The sequence below is a fragment of the Siniperca chuatsi genome, linkage group LG22 (genome assembly GCF_020085105.1).
Source record: "Siniperca chuatsi isolate FFG_IHB_CAS linkage group LG22, ASM2008510v1, whole genome shotgun sequence".
In the NCBI taxonomy this organism is placed as follows: Eukaryota; Metazoa; Chordata; class Actinopteri; order Centrarchiformes; family Sinipercidae; genus Siniperca; species Siniperca chuatsi.
This window is the reverse complement of record NC_058063.1, coordinates 11,578,088-11,603,866: the sequence shown is the minus strand read 5'-3', so window position 1 is coordinate 11,603,866 and position 25,779 is coordinate 11,578,088. Positions and strand designations below refer to the sequence as shown.

The 25,779-nt window shown below is 38.1% G+C and overlaps 1 protein-coding gene across 5 annotated transcripts in view; it reads right to left on the bottom strand.

The window, feature by feature from the left end:
• The window catches only part of LOC122870371 (phospholipid-transporting ATPase ABCA1-like), a 165,570-nt gene that overhangs the window by 89,524 nt on the left and 50,267 nt on the right, over positions 1–25,779 (bottom strand). For 4 of the 5 annotated variants that reach the window (XM_044184497.1, XM_044184495.1, XM_044184499.1 and 1 more), the window contains exons 12-20: positions 23,406–23,603; positions 19,490–19,695; positions 18,716–18,892; positions 11,633–11,855; positions 7,339–7,560; positions 4,020–4,224; positions 3,564–3,680; positions 2,767–2,938; positions 1,685–1,816 (exon numbers count right to left, since the gene is read on the bottom strand). In XM_044184497.1, coding sequence (XP_044040432.1) covers positions 1,685–1,816; positions 2,767–2,938; positions 3,564–3,680; positions 4,020–4,224; positions 7,339–7,560; positions 11,633–11,855; positions 18,716–18,892; positions 19,490–19,695; positions 23,406–23,603 — 1,652 coding nt within the window. Of the gene's footprint in view, positions 1–1,684; positions 1,817–2,766; positions 2,939–3,563; positions 3,681–4,019; positions 4,225–7,338; positions 7,561–8,303; positions 8,527–11,632; positions 11,856–18,715; positions 18,893–19,489; positions 19,696–23,405; positions 23,604–25,779 lie in introns of all 5 variants that reach the window. The other variant, XM_044184496.1, reaches the window with a different exon arrangement.

Here is a 25,779-nt window from a genome sequence, read left to right as displayed (position 1 = left end):
AGTGTACTTTTGTGAGCTGATGTAAAGAAAAGTCTTGAATTTCATCAAAACTGCCTCACAGGTGAGAACATAATATGTCATGATGTCTACCTCTATGTTTGCGTGAATATTTTAACCCTACTTAATATAGATGCTTTTGACTGTCTGGTATTAATATTAATGAAAGTAATTTGCAGGTGATCAGCCATAATTATGATGTAGGACTTGTGTCGAGTTGCAGGTAATCAGTTTGTGGAGAGAGAGAAATAGAGGGGAATCTAAAGGTGAAATAAAAAAAGGTTGGGAACAATGCTGTTAGGAGCAATGTAGTGGACCGAGTGAGTTTCATTTCATTTTTTAACAGAAAAGGGGAAAGGGATAATGATGTGTTGATGTGAAACATAAGCCAAGACTGAGCCCTCATTATGCATATGATTAAATTGCACTGTAATGATCTGTTTTTTTCTTTTTTTAAAATACACCAGAGGCACAACAGGGTTATACCAATGACCAGTTGAGAACAAAGAAGGATCTACTAATTTCAATTCAATTCAAAGGGCTTTATTGGCATGAAAGTTTCAAGAACAATGTCGCCAAAGCATCAAAATATAAGTAGTCCAAATATTTGGACAGCACACATTAACAGTAATATAAACATTAACACAACATTAAGATTGATATATATTAATTATATACAGTATATCCTATGCATGTATTTGTGCGTGTGTGTTGTGTGTTTGTGTGTGTCTAGGTCATTCACTGTCCCTCAGGTTGTGGCATGTTGATACATATTGGGCAGGAAGAAATGCCCTGCCTCCTTCTCCTAGGAGTATTTTTAATTTTGACAGGTCAATCAGTTCTTTGAAATCTGAGATTAAAATAAACGTTCCTTATTTCATTCAATGTTTTACATTGTAGGAGGAAGTGCATCTCTGTCTAAACCTCATCCTTGCCAGGATTTTTTGCCTTCCTTTTTCGACTGCCACTATGTGGTCACTGAGCCTGTACTTGGTTAGGATCTGTCTCTGCTTTCTGTCGCTGACAGTAGAGAGATATTCTGCCAATTCATAATCTCTTTTTAGGGCCAGATAATGTTCTGATCTACTTTGGCTTTTAGTTTCTTCTTTCCAATGTTCCAAATACGTTTATTTACATTGTGTTATAGTTTGGTTTACCCTGATTGGTGTTTGGAAAGCAGTGTTGTTGTGAGACTGGTCAGAATGTGTCTGAGAGGGGACAGTTAGTCTCAGCACCAGCTGACATAGGAGACTCTTTTCTGGGCTCAGCTCTTGGGTTTGGAGGCCTTTGGAATGGAGGGCGTCTAGGGGGCTGGATTTAAGGTGATAAAAAAATTTGAGCGCTCTCTTTTGAATGTTAATTATCAGTGGGTATCTGCCTAATTCTGCTCTACATGCATTTGTTGGTGGATTCTGCATGTAAAGATTCTGTGGGATGCTTGTGCCCACAGGTATAGCTATGATGACTGAGTGGACCCCATACCTTACTTCACTACTATACAGCGTAATGGGTCAGATGATCCTATCAAATATTTTAAGCAAGATTTTAATTGGAATTAGGAAACTATAAAATGTTCTCTTAATTGCATTTAGAGCTCTTCAAGATTTTTCTTTTAGTGCATTTACTGTCATGTTGAAACTCCCTGATGCTGTTATGGTTACACCAAGGTAGGTATAAATTCACTCACTCATTGAATAAGACATTGTGTTGTGGGCACATTCCCAAGTACTTTCGGACGCTGTCCATGTCAGTCTGGATGTTATATCCATTGATGAGAGCTGTTCCTGATGTAGGTGGGAACAGTCCAGTCAGAATTGACCTACAGAGAAAAAAAAAGACATAAACAAGACACACATATACTGATTACGAAGCTTAGAGATTAATTCTGGCTGTTTTCTTTATAATTTTTACATCATGATAAATGATCTAATCTTGGCATTATACAGCTGTGACTCAAAAGGAGCACCTGGAACTTAGAAGAAGCTGGCTGAACATAATGCTGAATTAGTTATATTTCCTGCTCCATTTAAACATATCTGTCAACAGATATTATGTCCTACTTCTTCAAGATGCTCCAATTTAATGTTCATAAAGTACTGTACTGCAGTATCAGAAGATTTGGAGCAATGACTGTCCGTATCATCTCCATTAACTTGTATTTAGTCTTAGGTCATTAATTATGTATTATTTATTTATTGTTTTGGTTAAAGGTAGTTTAACTATTTGGGATGTGACAAAATCTCTGCATATCCCCAAAGAAGCTACATGGTGTGCACAAAACCAATTGTAACACACTGCATCTCACAGACAGATGGATACTGTGCTCTGGAAATGCATCCACACAGAGCTTCAGTGTGTGACAGAGTCCTTCCTCTGTCCTTTCTGTTATTGTGCTCTGTTATGTTTCGTTACAGTTGCTCAGAGCGGATGTCTTCCCTTAAGCCCTTAGTCTTGCATCACTTGCTCTCTCTCTCGCTCATTCTTTCTGGGCCACTGGGTTTCAGTTATTTCCTGTCATCCTAAACCCCGTCCAACCTTTCCACTATTCTTTAAACAGCAATTAGATGAGTTCTACTATCAACACAACAGCTGACTCTGTGTGATAAACGTCCTCTCAGAAGATATCACTCTTTGACAGCAGTGACCACTGAATTAATGTAGCTACAGTACAGTCGGCATTGGTACAAGTTAGATTAGTTGCACCCTGTGAAATTACATGAATATTGAGCCAAGTGGCAAAGCATGGGAGAAATAGATAATGCAACGCACATTGTGGTTGTTTTTCCGGCTCCGTTGTGGCCGAGAAAAGATGTGATCTGATTCTCGTAGAAGTCCAGACTCAGTCCGTCCACGGCAAGCTTTTTTCCAGTCTTGTAGATTTTAACAAGATTGTGGATTGAGACCCCTGCTTTCATATTGGGTGGTGGTTTCTCCAGATACTCTTTGGAAACACATGCATTCATTCATAAACACACACACATATAAACAGAGAAGCAAGCATAAAAGCAGGTACAAAATCTATTAAGAATATAAATGTTTTTTAAAGACACAAACCACGATCCAAATGTAAACAAAAAGGTAGCCCTTCAAGATAACAACAAAATTACACTTAGTAATATTAATTGATGCTGCCAAAAAGTTGTTTACATCAGTAACATTTGTACACATTGGTATAAAACATGCCATTTTTAAATAATATGGTTGACAAACACACAAAATGCTGCTTTTCCTTTAATTCATATTGTGAAACATTCTGGGCTTTAAAAAAAAAAAAAAAAAACACTGCCAAGCACAAGACAAAAATAACCAACTCACTCACTCTGAATGTTAATTGGAAATAGTTTTTTTTAACAAGTTCCTAACTTGAAACTCGCCTTTTTCCCCACAAAGCACCAAGCTCTATTATCACCCTATGTGACAAATAAGGTGCTAATGTTTGTTTGCGACCCATCCCAATTAACTTACTCCGCAAATGACTTCAGAATCTGACAAAGACATAATAACTGGATATGTTACACTACAGTTACACACCACAGATGAGAAGTGAAAATTATATGGCTGTTTACCGTTATGTACAGTGGAGTCCTTCTGCAAGTCGGGGTCAATGTCAGTCACTGAGGCTGTCCCACACCAATAAGATGCAGTGAAAGGGAAGTACCATGGCTTAGGGATTCCATATTGGCCTGGGATCAAGCGCAGAGAACATTATTCACATTTTAATAACAGCTTGGCTTGAGGGAATATGGTACTTTACAGTGTATGTTTCCTCTTGACAACCTGGCACAAATCCTGTCTTCTTTTAATTAGAGTCGATGAGAAAAGCATTAAGACTAGCCTGTTAGGATAGCTGCATTGGCTATTGATTTAAGTTGGACTAGTGGAGAGAATCTCATGCAAGAAGAATAAAATAGAACACCAAATTTTAGCATCTTTCCATAGATTTTTACATATGGCAGTGGTAGATAGTGTACAAATAATAATAATGGAAATAATATTGATTAAATCTGCTTAAAAATGAATACCTGGAAAGACATTCTCAATGTACCAGGTGAGCAGCCAATAGAAAGCAGCATCAAAGAGCATCATGATGATGGACACGATGAAGGTGTAGCGTTCTCCCTCTTCTGGACTCTTGTTAATGTTGTACCACTGAATACCGATGCCTTGCACCTCGTACTTGGAAAAGTTCTCGCAGCCATAGCCAAAGGCCACACATGACAATAAACTCTGGGAATGACAGAGTTGCAAGTAGAAACATCCATAGTTAAAGGAGTAGTTATACATTTTGCGAAATAACTCTCATTTGTTTTCATGCTGATTTAGATGAGAAGATTGATACCACTCTCAAGTCCATAAGCTAAATATGCAGTTGGAGCCATAAGCAGGTTAGCTTAGCTTAGCTTAAAGACTGGAAACAAGAGAAAACAGCTAGCCTGACACCAACTTCCTGGAGGAAATTGGAAATGATGCTTTGCTCATGAGACATCATCTGCCATGGCCTATCACTCTGCATTGCCATGTTGCCTGCCAGCTGTTTTATCACGCCTCATTTGCTCACAGCATTTTCACTCCGGCAGAAACATTTGCTGAAGCTTCAGAGACGAACCATCATGGATACTATTTACCCGATGTTACATTACCAAGCAGAGAATCTGAAAAGCTCTGCAGTGACGCCAAATCTCTAGCCTGGCTGCTTACACTGCTGGCAACTTCCTGTGTTGTCCTCCACTGCCCATCTACTGCCAAGCAATCAACAGTGAATCAGTAGATGAGGGGTGACAGCAGGGCTAGTGGGCAACCATCCTTGACCTCTGTATGAACGGCTGACAAAACGACAGGAACCACTCCTTTGGCTTTTGAGAAAAGGGCATGAGTTGGAACACAGACAAAACAAGCCCCCTCTATTGAACACATGTCAGAACTGCAGATTCAGCCACCATTCAGCTGGCTACAGACAAAGAGCATTGTTAAGAGGAAGAGTAATCAGGGTTCCAGCTCTTTCTAAAAAGTCATTTTCCGAGGACATTTTTGACAAATAGAGCTGGAATGACGGACAAGATCACAACAGAGACCAATGTGTTTGTGTCTGAAAAAGTTTCCTTTAAAAATAGTCAGTTTTTACCTGAAAATGTCAGAGTACAAAGTCTGCCTGTCTGAAAAGTGTTTCTCAGAATGAACTAGATTTAGAGGATGCTAGAGCTGCAATAATTAGTCTACTTAATTAGTCAATTGGTGGAAAATTGGCATCTATTTTGATATTTTTCCATTTTCCACATTTCAAGGAAAAATATCAAAGTTTGCCTTGTTTTAGCTTCTCAAATGTGAGGATGAGCAGCTTGAATGTCTTTGGGTTTTGGCCTGTTGGTCAGACAAAACAAGCTATTTAAAGACATCATCTTGGGCTTTTAGGAAATTGTACGGGCATTTTTCACAATTTTCTGACATTTTCTGACCAAACAAAGGGACCTTTGTTGCATGTCATTCCTCCTCCTCTCTCCCCTCGTTTCCTGTCTGCCTCTATACTGCATGCTATTGAATAAATACAAAATTACTAGTCCCCAAAAAATCTAAATCTAATCTAATAAAAATAATCGTTATACTGTACATTTAAATGTCAGAAGAGTTACATTACTGCAAAAAAGTCTAAACAACAACCATATGCTTAAGTCAGCTGCCAGATGTTGCAATAGCACAGATCAATTAATTGATTTCAGCACAGGAAAATCTGAAATGTTCTAAATGATTTTGCAGGGATTGCCATTTTTCTCAGGATTTTTCCAGGACTGAAAGATTAATTGAAAATATTTATAGTTTTTCAGAATATAAAAGAACTCCTGGCTCTCTCTTGTTTCTACCTCATTAAAAACTAGAGGTAAAAGAGGCAGAAAATAGTCAAAGTACAGCAGATAGGTAGCTGCAATCAAAAACTGTTCATATAAATTCAGGTGATCTTTTGAAATTCTGTTCCGATTAAAGACTTCATTATCAAGGACAATGTCGGGGAGAATTTGTATGCCTTGGCACGATGTAGTCTCATCCGAGCTAGGAGAGAGAGAAACCTCTGCACACACACACACACACACACACACACACATCTCTGATAAAGTGTAAGGATGAACTGGATAGTGGTTTGGTCAGAGGAACATTGCTCATGCTAATTAGAGGGCTAGAGGGCTATCCATCTAGTTGGAGCAAGGGAGAAAAATCTCAGCGCCAGGGGAGGACCTAGCAATGGCATTTTGTGTAGAGATTAAATAAGGTTTGCAGTGCTTTATATGTAAAATGCCTACCTAACCTGGACGCAGTCTGTAAAAGGAAATGAACTGAAAAGTTTCCTAAAGGAAAAGAATGACATCATTTTAAAGGACTTGCTCAAAGACAAGCAATTTCAGCTGGTATGTTGGCACTGCTTGTTGGCCAAAGCAAGGTTTACAGAGTCTCCAAGGATGAAAGATAAAAGCAGAAGTGACTTCTATCAGGTGCCAATGTAAGCTATCATTGACTGCCACTATTTCAATTTGATAAATAAGTAACCTGAGACTGTACCTTGGCGACCCCAGCACCTGATACCCCATTGTTGAAATTGACAAACAAGAAAACATGACCTGACTGAAATTCTGGGAAGATGCACTCGCATGCACGGCAATGAAGATTCAAGATTTTGTGTGTCTTTGTCTGCAGAAAGGACAGCTTGAGGACAAATGATACTGGCACCGCCATAAAGGTCACGCAGAAAGGCTACACTGAAAGTTGAGCAATGGTGTACAATTTATCTTTATCCCTTAAGAGGATAGGAGAAAATCCCCAACTTCCTCACTATGTGTCTGTCTAGTCTCTTCTTTTATGTAAATGTTTCATGTTTCTGTCACTTGAGTATGTCCAGTTTTAACTAAATGCTTCAGGTTTGTGCCAAAATATGTCAGAACAAATGGAAACCAATGCATAGTGACAGTATGAATATTTAAAACAATTCCTAAATGCTTTTGTGTTGCAATTTCAATTTCACTGGACCTCTAAACTTATCTTGCAGCTACACTTCACACCTCATTATCAGAAGAGTTGTGCAGGTACAATAAAGGCAAATCTCTTACAAATATTATTGACAGTAGGAGTGAATTCACTTCCTTTCATAACAACCAGCACATGTCTAATCAGACTTGTGCCTGTTTCGATTTAAAAGGAAAAGGAAAAAGGATAAAGAACACACGACTGTGATTGTCAAAGTGATTATAGTGGCAAAAACATAACCTAGGAATATAACTCAAAATCCAGTCAGCCCTAATGTATGATAACAGCAGGGGAAGATATTAAAAACCATGTCAGAGCTAAAGACGGACTTACCACAACAACCTTGGCCCGGAAACCCATGACGTCCCTCCAGGCATAGCAAAGGATGTACGGCAGGTAGAGGACAAAGTAGATGAGGCCGCCGCACGCCGCTGCTAAGTTGGCCTTAGAGAAGAAGACGCTAATGAAGAAGCACTGAGTGATGGTGGTCAGGCAGAACACCAGCAGGAAGACAAAGATTACTGAGGGGTCGCTGTATTGCAGCACTTTGCCATACTGTGTCAAAAGAAACAAAGGAAAGACAAGAGGAGAAAAACAGAAATGTGATGTCAAAACAACCCAAAAAAAGTTCAGGGTTTGGTAGATGAGGTTATTTTGCAGATTACTTATCAAAAAAACAGGGAGATTCAGAAAATGTGATTATTAAAGCAGATTTTTACAACACAGCAGGCAGAGTAAAAGAGTTGGAAAAGTGTTAAAATATCTGGTGTATCTATTTCTGATACACCTTAACATGTTTCTGGTTGACTGATGTTCTATTACATAATCTGAAAGTCATTAAATATGTCACTCTTTTACTCTGCCAGTTTGAAGGAGGACCCTTCTCCTAATTTTAGTGAGCTACTCGTGAATCCATCCATTCTCCCACATTACACCATGATGCTGATGTCTTTCTCCGAGCCTAATTCAAAGAGGCACTTGAACTGTTAGGATAATGGTGCTTTTGTAATGGATGCAATTATGATTAAAAACCTTATAGAGGATTCTGTTACATGGAACTGTATGAATGTTAATTATAGAATCTCTTCTAAATTTGCACAGACTAAATGAACTCTCAAGTACAACTGTGTTGGCGTCAAATAAAATGATCTCATTTTACTGCTTAGGTTTCTCTTCAAATTAACATCTTCATTATTTTTAAACAAAAGTCTCATTAGTCCATGAGACTTGATAGCCAAAACTCTCCAAAAGTAGTGTTGGGTCCTCCTTGAATCATTGTTAAATAATTTTGAAATCACCTTCAGTATAAGGGTAAGGAGGAGAGCGCTGACGGCCAGCGGCAGCACACTGGACACTGCCCAGCTCAGCCAATAGATGGCACTTCTCAGGCCCATGATCCTCACTGTCTCCTTAAGCCTCGCCTCTTTCTCTGCGACGATACCCTTAACGATCATGGCCACTGAGTAGATCCAGGCTAAAGTCATGTATAAGGGGAGGGAGTTTGCCAGAGACCGGAGGAACCTGAAGGGTGGAGGAGCCAGACCAGAAGAGACAATAACCCCACTGACATCTGTTATTAACATGGGAATCTGTATCTGGATACATGTACAAAGGAGTCCTTACCTACACCTTTCATTAACATGCTTTTTTCCTTTTCCAGAGGAGATATTCAGATACAGATTTCTTGTTAGTACCAGGAGTAAATGGCGATAAGTCTATTGGCAACTGACAGACTTCTCATTATAGTGTCCCTACACAGAAACACTTGCACTTAACAGTACTGTTGAACATGTTCAACATTCTCTAAATGCAAGTGGTGGAAGAAGCACTCAAAGAAAAAACAACAGTGAAAGTAAACTAAAATTAAACTAAACTTATATGAAAGTACGTAAGCAGTATCAGCAAAATGTAGCTAAGGTGACAAAAGTAAAAGTACTCATTATGCAGGCAAAATGGCCCGGCTAACATGTACATGTAAGCAGCATTTTAACGTTGTAGCTGTTGGAGGTGGTCTTAATGACAATAGGTAGTTTAATATATAACAATGTACCATATTTTATACCAGTAACTAATAACTATAGCTGTCAAATAAATAAGTTGAGTAACAAGTACAGTATTTTCCCCTTTAATGTAGTATAGTGGAAATAAAAAGCACCATAAAATGGAAGTTATGAAGTACAAAAATATTTCAAAATCAGTACAAATATGTTAAAATCTGACTTAGGTACTAAAGTAAACGCAATGCTGCACCACTATCAATTTCTGGCTCAATAATGTCTAATTTAATTTTTTTTTTGTCCTGTTTGCATGGGTGATTGATGAGATGTCAATAGCTGTCTTCCGACTGTGAAGGTGGTCTCTCACGCTGTCATTTGCATTCTTTTCTCAGCGCTCAGTGCTGTTGTGCACAACAAATTAATCAAATTTTAATGACAGAGTGCAAACATGACAAAACATTTGGAAGGTGGTTTCATGTTGTCAAAACAAGGACATACTGCTTGGGAGAGGAAACGTGTATTGATCGTCACTGATCAGTTCTAGTTTTCATAAAGAAAATCCTGTCAAACAAACCCACGATTGAGCAGGTTTGAGACGGGAGCCAAGTGTGGGAACAGTGTAAATATATCCGTCTGGATAATACATGCATTACCTTCCTCCATAATGGAAGAGAAAACAAGTGTAAAATGACAGAGGACTCAGGTGCAGATAACAAAACTGGTTGTTGTCACACCTAATCCAGATACAGCCTTATGATAATTACCATTTGATTTGCTATTATTATTAATGTCCTGAAAATGGCTGTGAAATTATCATTTAGAATGGGCCTGTGATCTGAATACACATCGTGCATGCAGTTGCTCCTCCAAGGCACTCAACTAACTCAATTTATTGTTATTAATGTTTACAAATTGTTGATGGCTTGCAAACACATTAGGCTGATGGGAAATTACATTTCACCCAGCTGTTCAAATATCAGTTTTTATTTACCAGCCGCATTTTCCAATTAAACTGCAAAAATTGATTAGGCCAATCTAAAATAACCATCCTTTTTTATTTCATGAACAACGCCTACAAAACAAAGAGTCGTTGAAGGATGTGCTCTATCTAAAGAAGACCAACAATAATGCTGCTACATCGCATGTCACCAAAGGCACGAAGGGTCTCCCTTTTGTGATAACTGTGCTCTGTGCATCTTTCCTAATCAATCCTTAAGCAGAGGATCATTCCAAAAGGTAAGCAAGTCCATTATAGCCCACCAAATCACTGATTCAACAGTGGGATCAGTATATAAACAACTAAAAAACATTCACGACCGAAAAGATGTTTCCAGTATATAGACATTTGCTACATAAGAACAATGATAATACACATACTGCACATAACTTACTGTTTGCTGGTCACATTTTCTTTAGCCTCTTTTCTGGGAATAACACCAACTTCATTTTGCATTTTGGTCCAAAAGTTTCTCCAATGACTGATGATGTTAGACCCATTAGATGATTGTACTTACAGTGCATTATAAATCATGAGCGTGATGATGCTGAGATAGGCTTTGGTTGTCTTAGGTATTGTTCTTTCATACTGTTCCAACTGGTGTACATTATGCATGAGTTCAAAGGCTGGTGAAAGTTTCAATACAGGGAATCTAAACACGGCACTTTGACAAGTAGTCTCAATTTCATTATTTCATGATTTCTGGGAGGTTAACTTTTGGTTGAGTTACAGGGAAAAAAACAAGCCAAATATTAATCTTGTGTGTTCATATTTGTCTCACATAACCCAACAGTTAATTTATCTTACTTTTTCATACAAATCACAGCAGTGTATATTAAAGAACATAAACTTCAGGGCTGCAAAAGGGATTTTAGTCCACACACTAGAGCCCCTCTCTCAACTTGAGGTCTTTGGTGTACCGCTATTCCTCCCACTCATGGTTATTACCCAGCAAATTCGATAATGCAAAATAGTGCACAGCGTTCCAGTGGCCAAAGCTACAACATTGTCTTTGCAATCATGGAAATATACAGTATCTGTCATTCACTTGAAGCCTTCTTTATGTGTAAGGCACAGAAGAAGAGGTGATGCAATTACAGGAAATAAAGGGCAAATACTGGTGTGATTTTAATTTGACTTAATTGCAGTTTTGGTTGCATACTCAATTAATTAGCCCATGAAGGCTGATTTAAGGAATCACGGATAATGATTTGATTCTGTGCTCATTAGTTGGTTATGATTAACAACAGCAAGAATACCAAAACACAAAGCATGAACAATTCTCTGACCTGAATGACCCGTGAGAGGATGAGATTATTTGCTTGGATGCATTTGGTCAGATGCTTATTTTCTCCCTGCAGCTTTGGTGAGCTTCACTGTATTTTCTGTGTTTCGTTTTTTTTTTTTGTGGAATTATGGCCAAAGATGATCTCTTAACATAAAAATTATTCAATACGTGATATATATGCCATGTCAATGATGTCATTGCCTATTATTTTTTTAAGTTTTCTGCAATGTGGCCGAAAATGCCTGAAATGTATGGAAGCATTTATCATTAGCAAACATGCATTATATTCACATGTTGATGCTTTGTGTTTTGATACTTTCCATTGAGCGACTTGTTTCTACTGACCTTAACCATGACACTTATGAGCACGCAGGGAGCAATGAGCAGAACAATGTTCTCTGTGAACCTTGCAGACCAAAGGGCACCATTTTGAATGCCAACAGCGCGCAGCACTTCCTTGAGCCGCAGTTCCTTCTCCAGCACCAGGCCTTTGATGGTCATGCACACAGTGTACATGAAGGCAAGCACCAGGAACATTGGGAGGATGCCTCCAATACTCTGGATGAAGCTGGTTGTAGAAGAAAGCAATCAAAAAGTTCAGGATTGCACATTGCCAAAGGGGAGTGTATGTGGACAAAGTAGAGGTGTGGAGGCAACACTGCTAGAAGGGAGCTAGTGTGTTTTTAATCTGCTGTATGCTCCCCATATGTACATACCTATATATATATATATATATATATATATATATATATATATATATATATATATATATATATATATATATATATATATATATATATATATACATATATATATATATATATAGGTATGTACATATGGGAGAGAGAGAGAGAGAGAGAGAGAGCGAGAGATGTTGGGTACTCAGTGAAAGGCTTAAAAGCAAAGTGCACATGCATAGGCACTAACTTACAGTATATGCATGTAATATGTCAGTTATATTTTGCTGTATATTTTCAGAAATTCTTGCTTTATACATTCCATGATTATACAATGAAATGAAATGTGCCTCGTGAATATCTATGACTAATCAAATCGTTGCACTGCAACAGTGAATTTAAAAAAACATTGTGTAACCGATTATTAAATTTAAGGTATTTTGCCAGCAGAAACATTCAACATCAATTTGAGAATCTGCTGATTTTGTTTGTCTTATGTGATAGTAAACGCAGTGTCTTTGGGTTTTAGACTGTGGGTTGAACAAAAAAGGAAACCTTGGGCTTGGAGAGTGTGATGCGCGTTAATCACTATTTTATGACACTTGAGAGAAATCAAGATTAATTGATAATAAATATAATTGTTAGTTGCTGCCTTAATGATATCTAACAGAAAGAGAATCAGCCTTTTACATGCATACTCTATTTTAAAGGTTGCCTTTTGCAGTCTTATCCTGTACTTGTAGTAAGTAAAAGAAAATGGAAACTGTTTTTCAGATACTGAAAATGTTATCATTATGAGGAACAATCAAGACAATTGTATTCATGGATTAAATGCCATTGACGTGTTTTTATTTTTACACTGAGCAAACCTTCATAAACTTGCATCAGCGCAATCAAGCCATTTAGTCCTGCACCTCATGCCAGAGATGATGTATGATTTGATGCTGCTACAACACAATATTACAATGATATTAAACTGGCTTCATAATGCCACCAAAATGCCATGTCAATATCTTCTCCTCTGCCAATATAGCAAAGTGCTTCCCTTGCTTTATTAGACAGTGAAGGAGGGATATCAAATATATTTTGACAAAGTATAGATTTCACATATCACTTATGCTTGCATTCCATAAATACTGAGGATATAATGCAAGCAAAGCGCTGTTCAGCACGTACGTACAGATGATGCACAAAGTGAATACGCAGTAACTGGCAGAATGATGCTATTCTTTCAAGCAATTTAGCATAAACAATTGATCAAAGTACACTTCCAGGACATTTTCCTGAAATGAATTTCTCCTGTAATTCTGGACAAATTATTTTTGAAAGGCCGTATTGAATCCCGGTCAACAGTTCACGCAAACACTTACTTACCATAATTGATAGTTAGCCCGGCATAAGTACTTTTTTCAGGAGGTGATTTTTAATCAGTAATTTCTTTTTCCTCTTATTTTTATTTCTTTTCAAACAGCTATAAATTATTTTACTAGAATTTATTGCCCTCTTTCTGTCATTTTACTGCAACAGCTTTCATTTTAGTGGATAACTTGAAATTGTACCAAGTTAACAGGAAGGAGGCAAAACATTTTTACAAGTACATTCATTTTAAGTTTCAGTCTATGCAAAAACTGTTTAGCCTCGACACTTTTGTCGGTCAATCGACTGATGATTAAAGTATTGGACGGTCTTGCAAACACAACAAAGAGATTTGGTTAGTTCCAATGAGACCTTAGAGGAAGTTCAGTTATACGAGAACTTGAATGAGAGACAGACAGAGTTGTTTTTCAGGACTCTACCCCTGCCCTCGTGGGATGGATCACTTACAAACAAAGCCTTGAAAGCAGCAAGAAAGGATTGGTTGACACCGAGTTTCTTAAAGTTCAGACCTAGAGCAACTAAAACCAAAATCCGTTACAAGATTACATAAATAAAATTGCCTCTTTGAACCTGGAAAATCAATACACTTCAACAAATAAAGCTAACTGAAACATTAGCACCTTTTCTAGGGAGGTAAGCAGCTTCAAGTAGCAAATGCACCAGGTTGAATACTAATTCTGGTAATATCTGCTCCCGATTCTACCCTAACATCTCTGTAACAGCTGACAGTCTGTGTGAGTTAACTCCTTCTGCGACTTCTAGCACTGGAGGGGGAGAGATCAGTCATGCACACCGTGTCTGACACTGACAACCTTGCCACCAGATGCTCTTGAATTATACATTCGCTGATCGATCAAAGGTGCTTAAGTAATAGAACTCCAGGCGGGTCTGTGTTACAGGGCTCCAGTTACATTGGCAGCCTGACCTAAATTTAGGAACGCTGGAAGACTGATTTCTCAGTAAATCGAGAGATAGTAGAGCACAGCCTCCCCAGAGGTTGGTGTACTATGCAAAATAAAAAAAAAACTTCCTGTCTCATTTTGAGCAAATATACCGTTGAGTTCCTTGGCTGGCTGGAAATGAGCAATTCATTGAAGGGAACACTTCATTCAATGTGGATTATCTCATTGCTGGTACAAATTATTGCTTGAGGAAAAATGTACATGTGGTTATGGCATAAAGAGTACTTAGGAACTCATATGTCATGTGGTTATTAATTTTTTTGTAACTGCATGATCACGTCTATATAATGAAGTATAATTCAATAGTTAACAATAGTTTCAAAATTCATATCTCAGCCATACATTTAGAAGAAGAGAACATTTTTAAAAACTGTTAACCATTGATAGTGATGCACTGCTTTCATTAGTCCTTGCTGAATACTTTGTGAATAATTCTATAAATATTCAAACTAGATATTAAGAAATTGAGACAAGAAGCATTGTTCAATCAACAATCTGTCCAACCTATTCTAGAAAAAACATTTAAATATATTCTTTAACATCAAACTGATGATAAGGTAGGCCTCGAATTACCTATTGTTCCTGAGGTAATTAAGGAAGTACAGTTTGTTCACAGAGCTCCATCAAAATCAAGACCTGTGAGAGATGAAAGCAAGCAAGAAAGTTTTGTCTTGCATTTTGTATACATGCATATATATTTTATTACATTTTACAAAAATATTGTTTTTAACATATAGCCCAAAAAATTTACAATATTAGCTAAAGTTGAAAAATGTGAATCCACCAATTGGAAAGCAAGCATAGAATATCTTCATCCAAATGAGGCAATGATTCTAAAATGCCATTCTGCAAAAATGATTCTACATTAAATCACAAATGCACCAGAACTTTATGTGCTTGGACGGTATGAATACTGCAGCACCTGCCATTGGGCCTCCGTCTGATGCTATTAAAAGACAGGTCTTGAAAAGTGTCACACAGGATCAAATAAATTAAATAAACAAACTCGTTAATGCACAGCTCTTACTGCGCACTCAGCTTCAGCACTAATCAACATGTTGACTGGCTACTCACTCAGGCTTTGCATTCTAACCATTTAGCATCCATTAAGCATATCCAAAATACAGTATCTGGCCATCCTGGTATCCAAACTGTTTATTAGAACCATAGTAAAATTAATAAATATACAGCCTACACTGTACACATCTTTGCTCCCCACTGTTCTCTTATGTAAGCACTGATAAATAATTTTTGGAAAGCTGGACTAACAGTATATTATAAGCCCACTCTCAGTACCAACAATGCACACATAAGGTTAATTAGCTACAGTAGATGGACAAAAGCATATTCCTCTCACATCTTTGAGCTGAATATTCCTCACATCCACTGCAGGCCTACGTTATGCATTGCTGAAAGCAGCCTTAGATCTCACATCAAGCCCATGTGAATGTGAAAGACCTATTGATGGGGAGCACAGCCACAGGATCCAAACAAGAGATGCCTCTGATTCAGGAGTGTGCGATGGCGCAGAGGCCACTGATAAAGGAGCAGTTTATGTACTATCAGGCCCCGCAAGGGTCAAGCTTTATCCCACACCGTCATCTCTGGCCTGCGCACAATGTGAATACGAAGACAGTGGGAGCGAATACAGTTTGGTTATCTCAAGTTCAAAATGCCAACAGGGTCAGCTGTGGTTAAAGTGGTCCAGATTGCTGGTAGTTCATTGGGTGAGCTACAGCCAAAAGCTGTGTGGAGGAAATGAGGAACGCAAAAAGGAAATTATTCCAAAGGCGAGTCTGATGTTAGGAGTGTTGATGACTGTTGGGGTCAGGGCAGATAATACTGCCTTGTTAGTTGAATTTTATCAGTGAAATAGAAATATTGTTTTTGTGAGATTGAAAGGAATGGAAAAAAGATAAAAAGAAAGTGATGATAAGGTCTTCTCACAGAAATTAATGGTTTAGTTTCCTAAGCTTCTGTCAAAATATTTTCTGTTGTGTATATTGTACATAAATAGTAAGAACTATTAAATAAATGACTGTTGTTTGCCTCCAATTTCCACAATGAATAAACTGTATTTTACTAAAACATATTATATTTTGCATGTAATATACATGTATATTACTCATCTCGTATTTTTTAGGTGAAGAACATTTTTAAATCCTGAATGGCACATCTGAAAGTATCTAAATGCTGAGGGTTTTTAATGACATCTTAAAGTCAGATTAGACCTTTTTTCTGAACTGAGCAAGAGTTACAGCAGACTGTAAACATACTCATCTGAATGCACAATGTTCTTTCCTGCCTGTTGGCTGGTGACAGTACAGTTCAGGATGAAAATAATTACCACTAAGGTTCTTCCCCATCATGCCTCTCTGTGCTGTAGCACATCTTCCTTTGTGTGATTTCACTCTCAATTATTTATGAATGAAATAGCAGTTTTCAAGTGTTAATAATTTATAGAAATGCCCAAATGGCTAGGCAGGCGAAAGAGTAAATGGTGGAGGGACTGAGGGTATTGCAGTGCTTTATGGCTCCCATTTATCTTCTGTAATTATTAATCCTTTGTTTTAGGAAGATGAAACGGAGGCAATTGGGCCAGCATTAGCAAATAAGCTGTACCATGACTGTCTAATTTCAGATCATTATCACAGCAATGAAATTGGTGCTTTTTATTTGAAAACCATTATCAGAGGTAGCATACTGAATATGGAACAGGCCACCTCTGAAAGTGCTGTGTATTACTAGAACATGGAGGAATCTGGTGCTACATTTTGGTTATTATTGTTCTGGAAAAAAACAGGTACAGTAAGAAAATGCACAAAAAGGCAATAGTAGGGATATCAGTCTTCTTTCATCTCCAGTGTGTCTACCCACTAATGTATAGAGGGGATGATTTCGCGTTTTAGTGCATTCAAAATGCCAAAATTCCTCTCAAACGAGTATCTCCACTGGGAGCAATATTTAGTTCAGTTGCCCACCAATTAGTACTTCTGAAAATATTCTATTGCCTGGCATGCCAAACCAAGTGCACCCACTTAGGCAGTTAAAACGAAAATATGAAATATGTGTCTTAAACCTGGTTTACTAAAGCAGCTACAAAATAAAGTGCAATGCAGTGAAGCTACTTTTAATCTTGAAGGCACAATGTGAATATAAATCAGAAGGAAATAAACACTTCACAAAGAACGAACAGAAACGACCAGATGATCAAAATAAATAAATAAAGCCATTGCTTTGCATATGGTTTTCATAACACTGATGTTTTCTTGTTTTCTATGTCTCTAAGACAAAAATGTGGTACAGAATAGGGCATTGTTATTCATTCAAAACATGTATTTAAACAACCCCATGCTTGTAGATATCAGCAGCCGAAATGCATCTTCAATATGAAGTCATAATTTTCATGCTTCTTCTTGCTTCGGCCTCTTTAAATATGTTGATCCAAGCACACTCTGAAAGGTGCTTTACTGTAAATTCTGTGCTATCCAAAGCACATAATATTTTTAAATTAGATCCCTAATCTCTGGAACTGCGTTTTCCCACAGGGTATAAATATTTTGTGTCTACTGAAAGGGGCGTATTGTGTTGTTGGACTTAAATCTCCCTGGTAATTATCTTTTCTCTTGATGGCATCACTGGGCTTTTACTTTATTAATGGAGATCATAATGTTGTGTAGATGCGAGTAATTTCCCAGACTCTAAGGAAATCTTGCCTGTGGAAGATTAAGAGTGATACTGCATCATTTCTGTCCCTGGGTGAATGGTCTAACATGATAGAAGAAAGTTCTATCAATGGATACACAACACAGAAGGAGTTCTGCTGTCGATCTTTGCATATGATGGAGCTATATGAGACGTGGGGTACAGTATGCTCACTTTGTTGAGAATGAAATGCCTCAGAAATACAAGGAAGGAAGGGACTCATGGTGGTTGCTTAAATAATTTAGCATCCATCAACTATTCAGGAATTTCCTGTGGTTTTACTAAAATCAATTATTTTGGCCCACTCTTTCCCTCTTGCAGCCTTCATTCATTTCTTTTCTTTTGCTGACCCTCAATTCCTGGTTAAATGTATCCTCAAGGATGTTACATTTTTATTATTGACTTTTAACAGTGACATTAGAGGAGTTCCCTATCTTAGCCCCTTCAGCTGTTATCAGTGATAGCATAAAACACTAGCAGAAGAGCAACATAGATATTAAAGAAAGGGTATGTTAGACAAATAAGAGGGAGCATCTTGAAGTTTCCACAGGGAAATCTGGAGGGCCTAAGTGACTGATATGACCATAACTCAACTATGTGGTGGCAGTGAGTGGCAACTCCCCAAAGTGAGCAGCATTTTATTGCTGTAATACCTCCTTCCTCTTCCACTAATCACAAGGCTGACAGATAAGAGCTTTTGTACTCACACGTCATCCACGAAGCAAGGGTATGGCATTTGCTGTGCAAAAATGCCGAGGGGCTGGGTCTTTGACGTTTGCACTCGTATAATGCCATGGTCCATCATATCCTGCAGGTAGGCGAAGCCTCCCCATATATAGCGCAGGTCGTTAAAGGAGTTGTCTCTGGCCCCGGGAGACCATAACCTTATTAAAAGCAGACACACCATGATCTGTCTTAGCAAAGGGCAAGTAAACTACAACCAGAATGGTCAGGAATACTGTCAATAATGAGTATCATGACGGTTTTTAGAGGTTATATTAAACTTTAAAAGATAAAATAAAATCACATCTTTTGGTAAACAGAAAGGACAATAAAACCCAGCATCTTCTTCAATCTTTGGGCTTAAAGGAATACTTTGACATTTTGGAAAATATGCTTATCAGCTCTCTTGACGAGAGTCAGAAGCAAAGATTGATACCACTTTCATGTCTGTACGTTATGAAACTAAAGCCAGCTGGTGTCTAGCTTATCTTACCATTAATACTGGAATCTGGAAGCAGGGGGAAGCAGCTAGCCCGGCTCTGTCCAAAGGTAGCAAAAAAAATTAATTACCAGCATTTACCTTTGGACAGAGCCAGGCAAGCCCATTTCCCCTCTTTATGCTAAGCTAACTCAAGCTATGAAACGTGTTACATAATAAAGACGGTTACAGTTTTTCAGTAAGTAAATGTACTATTTTAATAGGTATGGTAACAGTCCCTTATTTGTATTAAACAGAGAGGCTGAGCTGTGTCACATACCTGTTTTTCACTTTGTTGGTACGCTCTGCCTCATCGATGTCCATGCGAATTTTGTATTTGACATAAGAAGGGGGGTGGCTGGAGTCCGGCTGGAGGTTTTCAAAGACAACACCAGCCCAGTACGTATCATTCTTCAGAAGTTCCAGTGCTTTTCTCACCAGATGGCCTTCAGTGGGGGCTGCCTCAAACTTATTCAGGTCTAAACACTGTGAACAAATATAGAGGTATCACAAAAATGCCTTACTTTTCTATAAACTTCTTACAGCAAATCATTCTCATTTTATTTAAATCTTTAGTATCCACAAAAGAGAGGCAGACATGAACTCACTGACAGAATGGCAGATGGATATTTAGTGAAAAGTATCACTCAGCTATTGACTAAACCACGCAGAGTCTAGCTCCAAATGATCTGGAGCTGCCAGGGGGTGGGAAATGTTTTGGGCTTCAGACAAGCAAATGAGATAAAGCCTCGCTAGCACTCCCTGTTCTGTAGCCTTGTCCCTCTGTTTCATATGACGATAATGAGCTAGCCATCCTGGGAGGCAGTCACACCTGACAGCTGTCCACACATCTCAGTGCTGCAATAGTTTCATCATTTCTTCCCCAGGATTTTCTAGTCTATTTCCATTCTATATCAAGCTATGGTGGGAAAGCAAATATCACAGCAACAGCATTACTTCAGCACATACTAGTGAGGATATTGCAGCATTGGAATGGTTACATGAGCCCAAAGATTGGACAAGTGCTGAGTGAAATATATGGAAGAAAATGCTCTACATAAACCAGGTATAGGAGCTACATGTTAACCACCACATCTTATGATGTTATGATTCATTTAAATCATAATAGATAACCATTTGAACCAACTAGCAGTAAAGATTGCTGTACTTACATGTATATTTAAAGTAACTAAACATATCGCATTCTACTGCATTTCAAAATGGCATTCGGAGGCTTTCATGTCACTATCTAATCTTTAAAAATCAGCACCATTCTCTGTCACTACAAGCCTTACCAACCATGATGTTTCTAGAAGGGATAGGGCAAGACTGTTTATACATTTTGTTTTTTGTTTTTTTTGTCATTGACCACTGGGCCAGCAGCTAAGGCTAAGCTGTGTGATATCAACAATCTGACTCTGGCTCTGGACTGAGACAATGGCGCCAGTGATAGCTTGCCAATCACATCTTGGCTTAATTCAGAGGAACATCCAGGCCAACACACTGAGTTGTTCTGGTCATGGTAGCATCATGCTTATAGAGACTGTATGGATGCTGCAGACTGATAGTTCAGTGATAGGATTAACACAGGTGTAACCCAATGAGATTATAAGCATATGGTGAAGTTACTGGCCAACGTGCTGGTCAAGCGGCTGCGCAAATGCTAGTTATGAGTTCTCAACTTTATCTGCTCATGCCGGAGAGTCATGATAGTAGCTCATACAGCAGAGTCATCCTTACGGAAATGACTCAAGTGTCCTTAATGTTTAAGCATAACATTACTATATTGCCATGCAACATTCTCAATTGGCAGCAGACCAGTGTCATATGAAGCTAGTTATGGAATTGTATTCCCAGGGTTAAGAAGATGATGCAATGCTACTGTTTACTACTGTTACTGCTGCCATAAACACGTTCATAATGACCTGTTATGGAGTTTAAATGTTATTCTTATTTATTTTTTATAAATACCACCGTTAGCACCATGATCCTATTAAATTGTGGTGCAGTTCATAAATGAAGCAGGGCAGCAGCAGTCTGTGGGTCTAATTTGGGCCTGTGGTATTAAAGGGATGCAGCCTGATTCTTCAGTGTTTATGCTGGTAGTGGCACCATAGAGAGAAGCCAAGCCAATTATAAAATGATTGTTGGGCACTGATCTTGAGTTATTAATTTGCACACAAAGATTATTATTTCAAGGATACACATTTCTAATTTGTGAACACATATTATCAAGGAGTTTACCTCCTCTACAGTATGTGCTTTGTCTGTATCTGCACATTTGACACAAGTTTGTTAGCTTGTTTTTCTCCATGTATGCTAAAGAGATCAGTTTGCTCTAAAGAGGGGTTGTGCTTGATTATTCACCATGCAGATGGTGCATGCAAAACCAGTAACAAAAAAGTAATTAAATCAGGCAAAATTATGTTATGAAAAAGCAAACTTTCCTAACTTTCATTATATATCCAACAGTAAAATAGTTTATATAGTGTATGATGGTGTGCCTAATTTGCATTACTATGTTGCCTTATTTGCCTTATGGCTACTGCACCTGTTTACATTGCCTCGTCAATGCTGAAAGTATATGCTCTTCAGTCCTAGACTGAAAGAAGCTATCTATTTCCCTACAGATGTATACACCCAGACAAGAAGACACCACAGTAAAGGTTGTCTAATAACTGTCTGCGATGCTATTTCCATTAGGGTAGAAAATTGATTGCATTATGTTGGAATTTCACTGGCCATGTATGGTTAACCCCAAGGGCCCAACCTACCATCTTACTTGCCTGTGGATTGATAAAATGTGTGTGTATGCGAGTGTGGCAGGGTGTGTGGGTGGTTTGTACATGTGTTTGATCACACAATGTAGAAAAAGAAGGGTTTTGCTGCAAACGGTGTCACAGATCAATATATCAATGTCAACTGTGTGTGTGTTCCTACTTAAAGACACCGCTCTGTTTGATGCCTTTAAAGATTCACTATAGTCAGGCCCATAACAATGTTATTTTATGATTATCATGGAAGCAATGTAGCGACAGATCTTCCTGTGTATTTGACAGTTTGCTAAGTCAAGGATATTAAACTTTAATGAATAAAAGACCAAAGTCTTTTTAAGTTTGTTCTCCAAAAAACACTAAAGCTGATGAGTGAGCAAGATTAAAAAAAAACATGTCATCTGTAAAAGTCTTGAATTTGGTTTTAACAACAGCAGAGCACAGACACAGCAACAAAAGAGCTAAGAAACAAAAAGCACTGTGCTAAACATGGATACATTGTGTCTTAGATGCAAAGCACCCTGGTTACACACTGTAGCTCCCCTGGTTTTCTGCCAGAATTGTGTCACAGTTGTGAACAGAAAGATACGGGAGTAAATTAAAGTGCAGCAATCCTGTCAGGGATACAGGATTTTTGCCAGATCACTTCTAAAGTCTGTAAGTAAAAGTATGTGTGGTAATCGAATAGCTGACACTGCAAATAGTTTACATATCCTGACTGGTAAGTTACCATTGATGCTGTAAAATAAATTGCAATCTATATTTAATATTAAAGATGCTGCTACACTGGCTCAGCATGGCTAAAGTTAGCTAATCTGGATCATGTTTTTAGCAAACCAACAACCCAGAAAAGAAAGCTGATAAATACAATGTATCAACTTATTTTTACCGAAAGACAGTTTTGTTTGAGCACTTTAAAGGTTACACGGCACTTTTTTTTAATGCCAACTCCAACCAAAGAAATCACATGGGTAATATCAGGTGACTCAGATGAATAACATAGAAGAGAAAGGCTAAAAGAGAACAGTGAAGTGAGGGGAGAAAAAACATGTATTGCCAATTTTCTCACCAGTGAGAATTGTGTTTTAAAAAAATCTTAAATGTCACAGAACAGCCTATTTTTTTAAAATCTTTCACTTTACTGGGTTGCCCCAGTAGCTCACCTGGTAGAGAGCATGCCCCAGGTACAAAGCTGAGCCCTTGCAGCCCGGGTTTGAATCTAAACTGTGGCCTTCTGCTGCATGTCATGCTCTCTCTCTCTCTCTCTCCCACATTTCCTGTCTTTGTTCCTATCAAATAAAGGCAAAAAGCCCCAAAAGAAATCTTTCACTTCACGGAAGAGGTCACACAACCCTCCGGTGCATGAGTGGTCTGGAAGCCAGGTTCATGAGGTGCAAAAGCACAGACAAAAGAATTACATACACCAAGGAAGTTGGACAGAAGCTTCAGGGTTTGGGTAGTGGTATTGTAAACATCCCGCCAGTCATAGGGTGGCATGCCAGGTGGACGATCCTCTGGAGGCCCGTTGTATAGGAAGTTGGCCAGCAGCTCGGCTGTCCATCCTGTGCTGTTGAGACGCTGGTTGAGGACAGCAGCAAACACTGGATTTGCGAGCAGAGCCTGATTAAAAAGCAAGAAGATGGGTTCAATTATAGTTACTCTGGTTACTAGTGAGAGGTTTAGAATGAATGTGGCATGGATACAATGGAATCTGACTGAGGACCGAAGCGTTTTAGAAATTCAAAAGCATGGGAGGTCAGCTTTGGTCTTTGGTGGCAGTGACATTCATTCTTCTGCAGAATTAATTAGGATAGATGGCACTGTTGCACTTCAGGCTCTGGGATGCACATCAACTATTCTCATGACTAAGAAGTGCCCATGTACAGCATACATTATGAATGTACAGTACGCACACACATAGCATATGCACATTTGCATGGACATAGATTAAGGACCAGAGTATGAAAATTAATACAAATTAAAACTCTGCCTGTACAAAAACATACATACTGTACATAAGAACACACAAACTAAATACAAGTGCACAAAACAGAGATGCTACTTCCACTCCCCTCAATCCCCTTCACTAACATGATAAGACATGTATGTGAAGCCTCTTTCAGTCATCTCAGGTCATGGATCAAACTGCAATTGCTCTAATCATGCAATTAATTAATAAAGGAATATGCTAATCTGGGAGCAAATATAACCTTGCTACACGTACTTAAGCCCTACATATATACAATACATGAATATGTACTTTTATTGCGAGAAGTAAACAGTTCTAAGCTCCTCAGACAATTGCTATTGCAAAATAAGATAATTTTACTCCCACCAGTTGGTTTAAATGTGTTGCCCTGTATTTAGTAGCAACAACCACTCCCCTCACTCCCACCCAGTATTTCCAGTTACAGACTGCTGTGAAATTAATGCCCAAGTATTAATATGACACTGTTACTGTAATGACAGTGTTACAACATAAACTGAAATTAAATGCAACAGTGATAATTTACCTGTCATGTGCACTGTAAAGGAACCTCAACTCACTGAGATAATAAGTTACTTAAAACACCCATTCAATACCTTTATAATTTTAGAAAGGAAAAAAAAAAAATATATATATATATATATATATATATATATATATATATATATATATATATATATATATATATATATATATATATATATATATATATATACACACACACCTACTCTTTCCAAACAAATAATTCCAGTAGTTGAATGTGTATGGTTTACATTTGAAAGTGGACCATGTGGACTCTTTTGGAGAGGAAAGGCCGCTGTACGTCAACTGAGAATTGGTCCTCTAAAGTTTAAAATTCTGAGTTGAGATTCAGATATATTCTGGCCAGTGCGCTCTGTGGCATTTCAGTGTCAACACTTCTGATGATATTCTGCTTAACATTAGAACAAAGTGTCAAGCTAAGTCATCTCTATGCTGCATGTGACCTTTTTAAAAATCAGTACATCCATCTTAGTGGGTGCTACATTAAGGACACAACCCATCAACAATGTGTGTATTTTAAAGTCTGAGTCATCATCAGTTATTGAAATAGTAGTAGTAGAGTCACACTGGCAAATTGACCGTAACTGGCTCAGTATTTGAAATCTTCATCCGGCTAAGACTACATGTGGCATAATTGTCTGTGGCATTTGGGCCAAAGAGTAGCAGATATGGCATTTAACCTTGTTGGTCATGTGTCAAATGAAATTGTTTGTCATGAGAGGATCTTCCAGTGAGGAAGTGGAATGTATTCGCTTGCCTTTATAAACCGGGGAAATTGTCAGACCCCCATGGCAAATGGACAGTGAGAACTCAATCAAATCTATACAATGTTTTAAAATCTTTACATAGTTGACAGGTTACATGACACGAGTCAAATTGGGTACTGTAAATTTAATGTCCAGGAAATAAATGTTGTTTTCTGCAAAGAGTATGGGCCCTGTTTATGCTAGAGGTTTTAGTAGTATTGAGTTAAAGTTAAAATCCTTAAGATTTTAATTAAATCAAACCCCATTTCAATACTATTTACGGTTGGCATTTTTTCTGAAACAGCGATTTGATGCTTTTACATTCAGTAATTATATCACTATATAGTAGTTTTTTATTGTTAGTGGCGGAGTCTACCATTCCTGCACTGGAATGAAGCTGTCTCCAAACACACAAGGGATTTGCAGAAAAAGAGGCATAGATGTAACCAGTGCAATTTTATCTTACAGATAACAGCCTGACTGTTTATTGTTCGCTCTCCTTCCTTTGTGTCAGAACTGT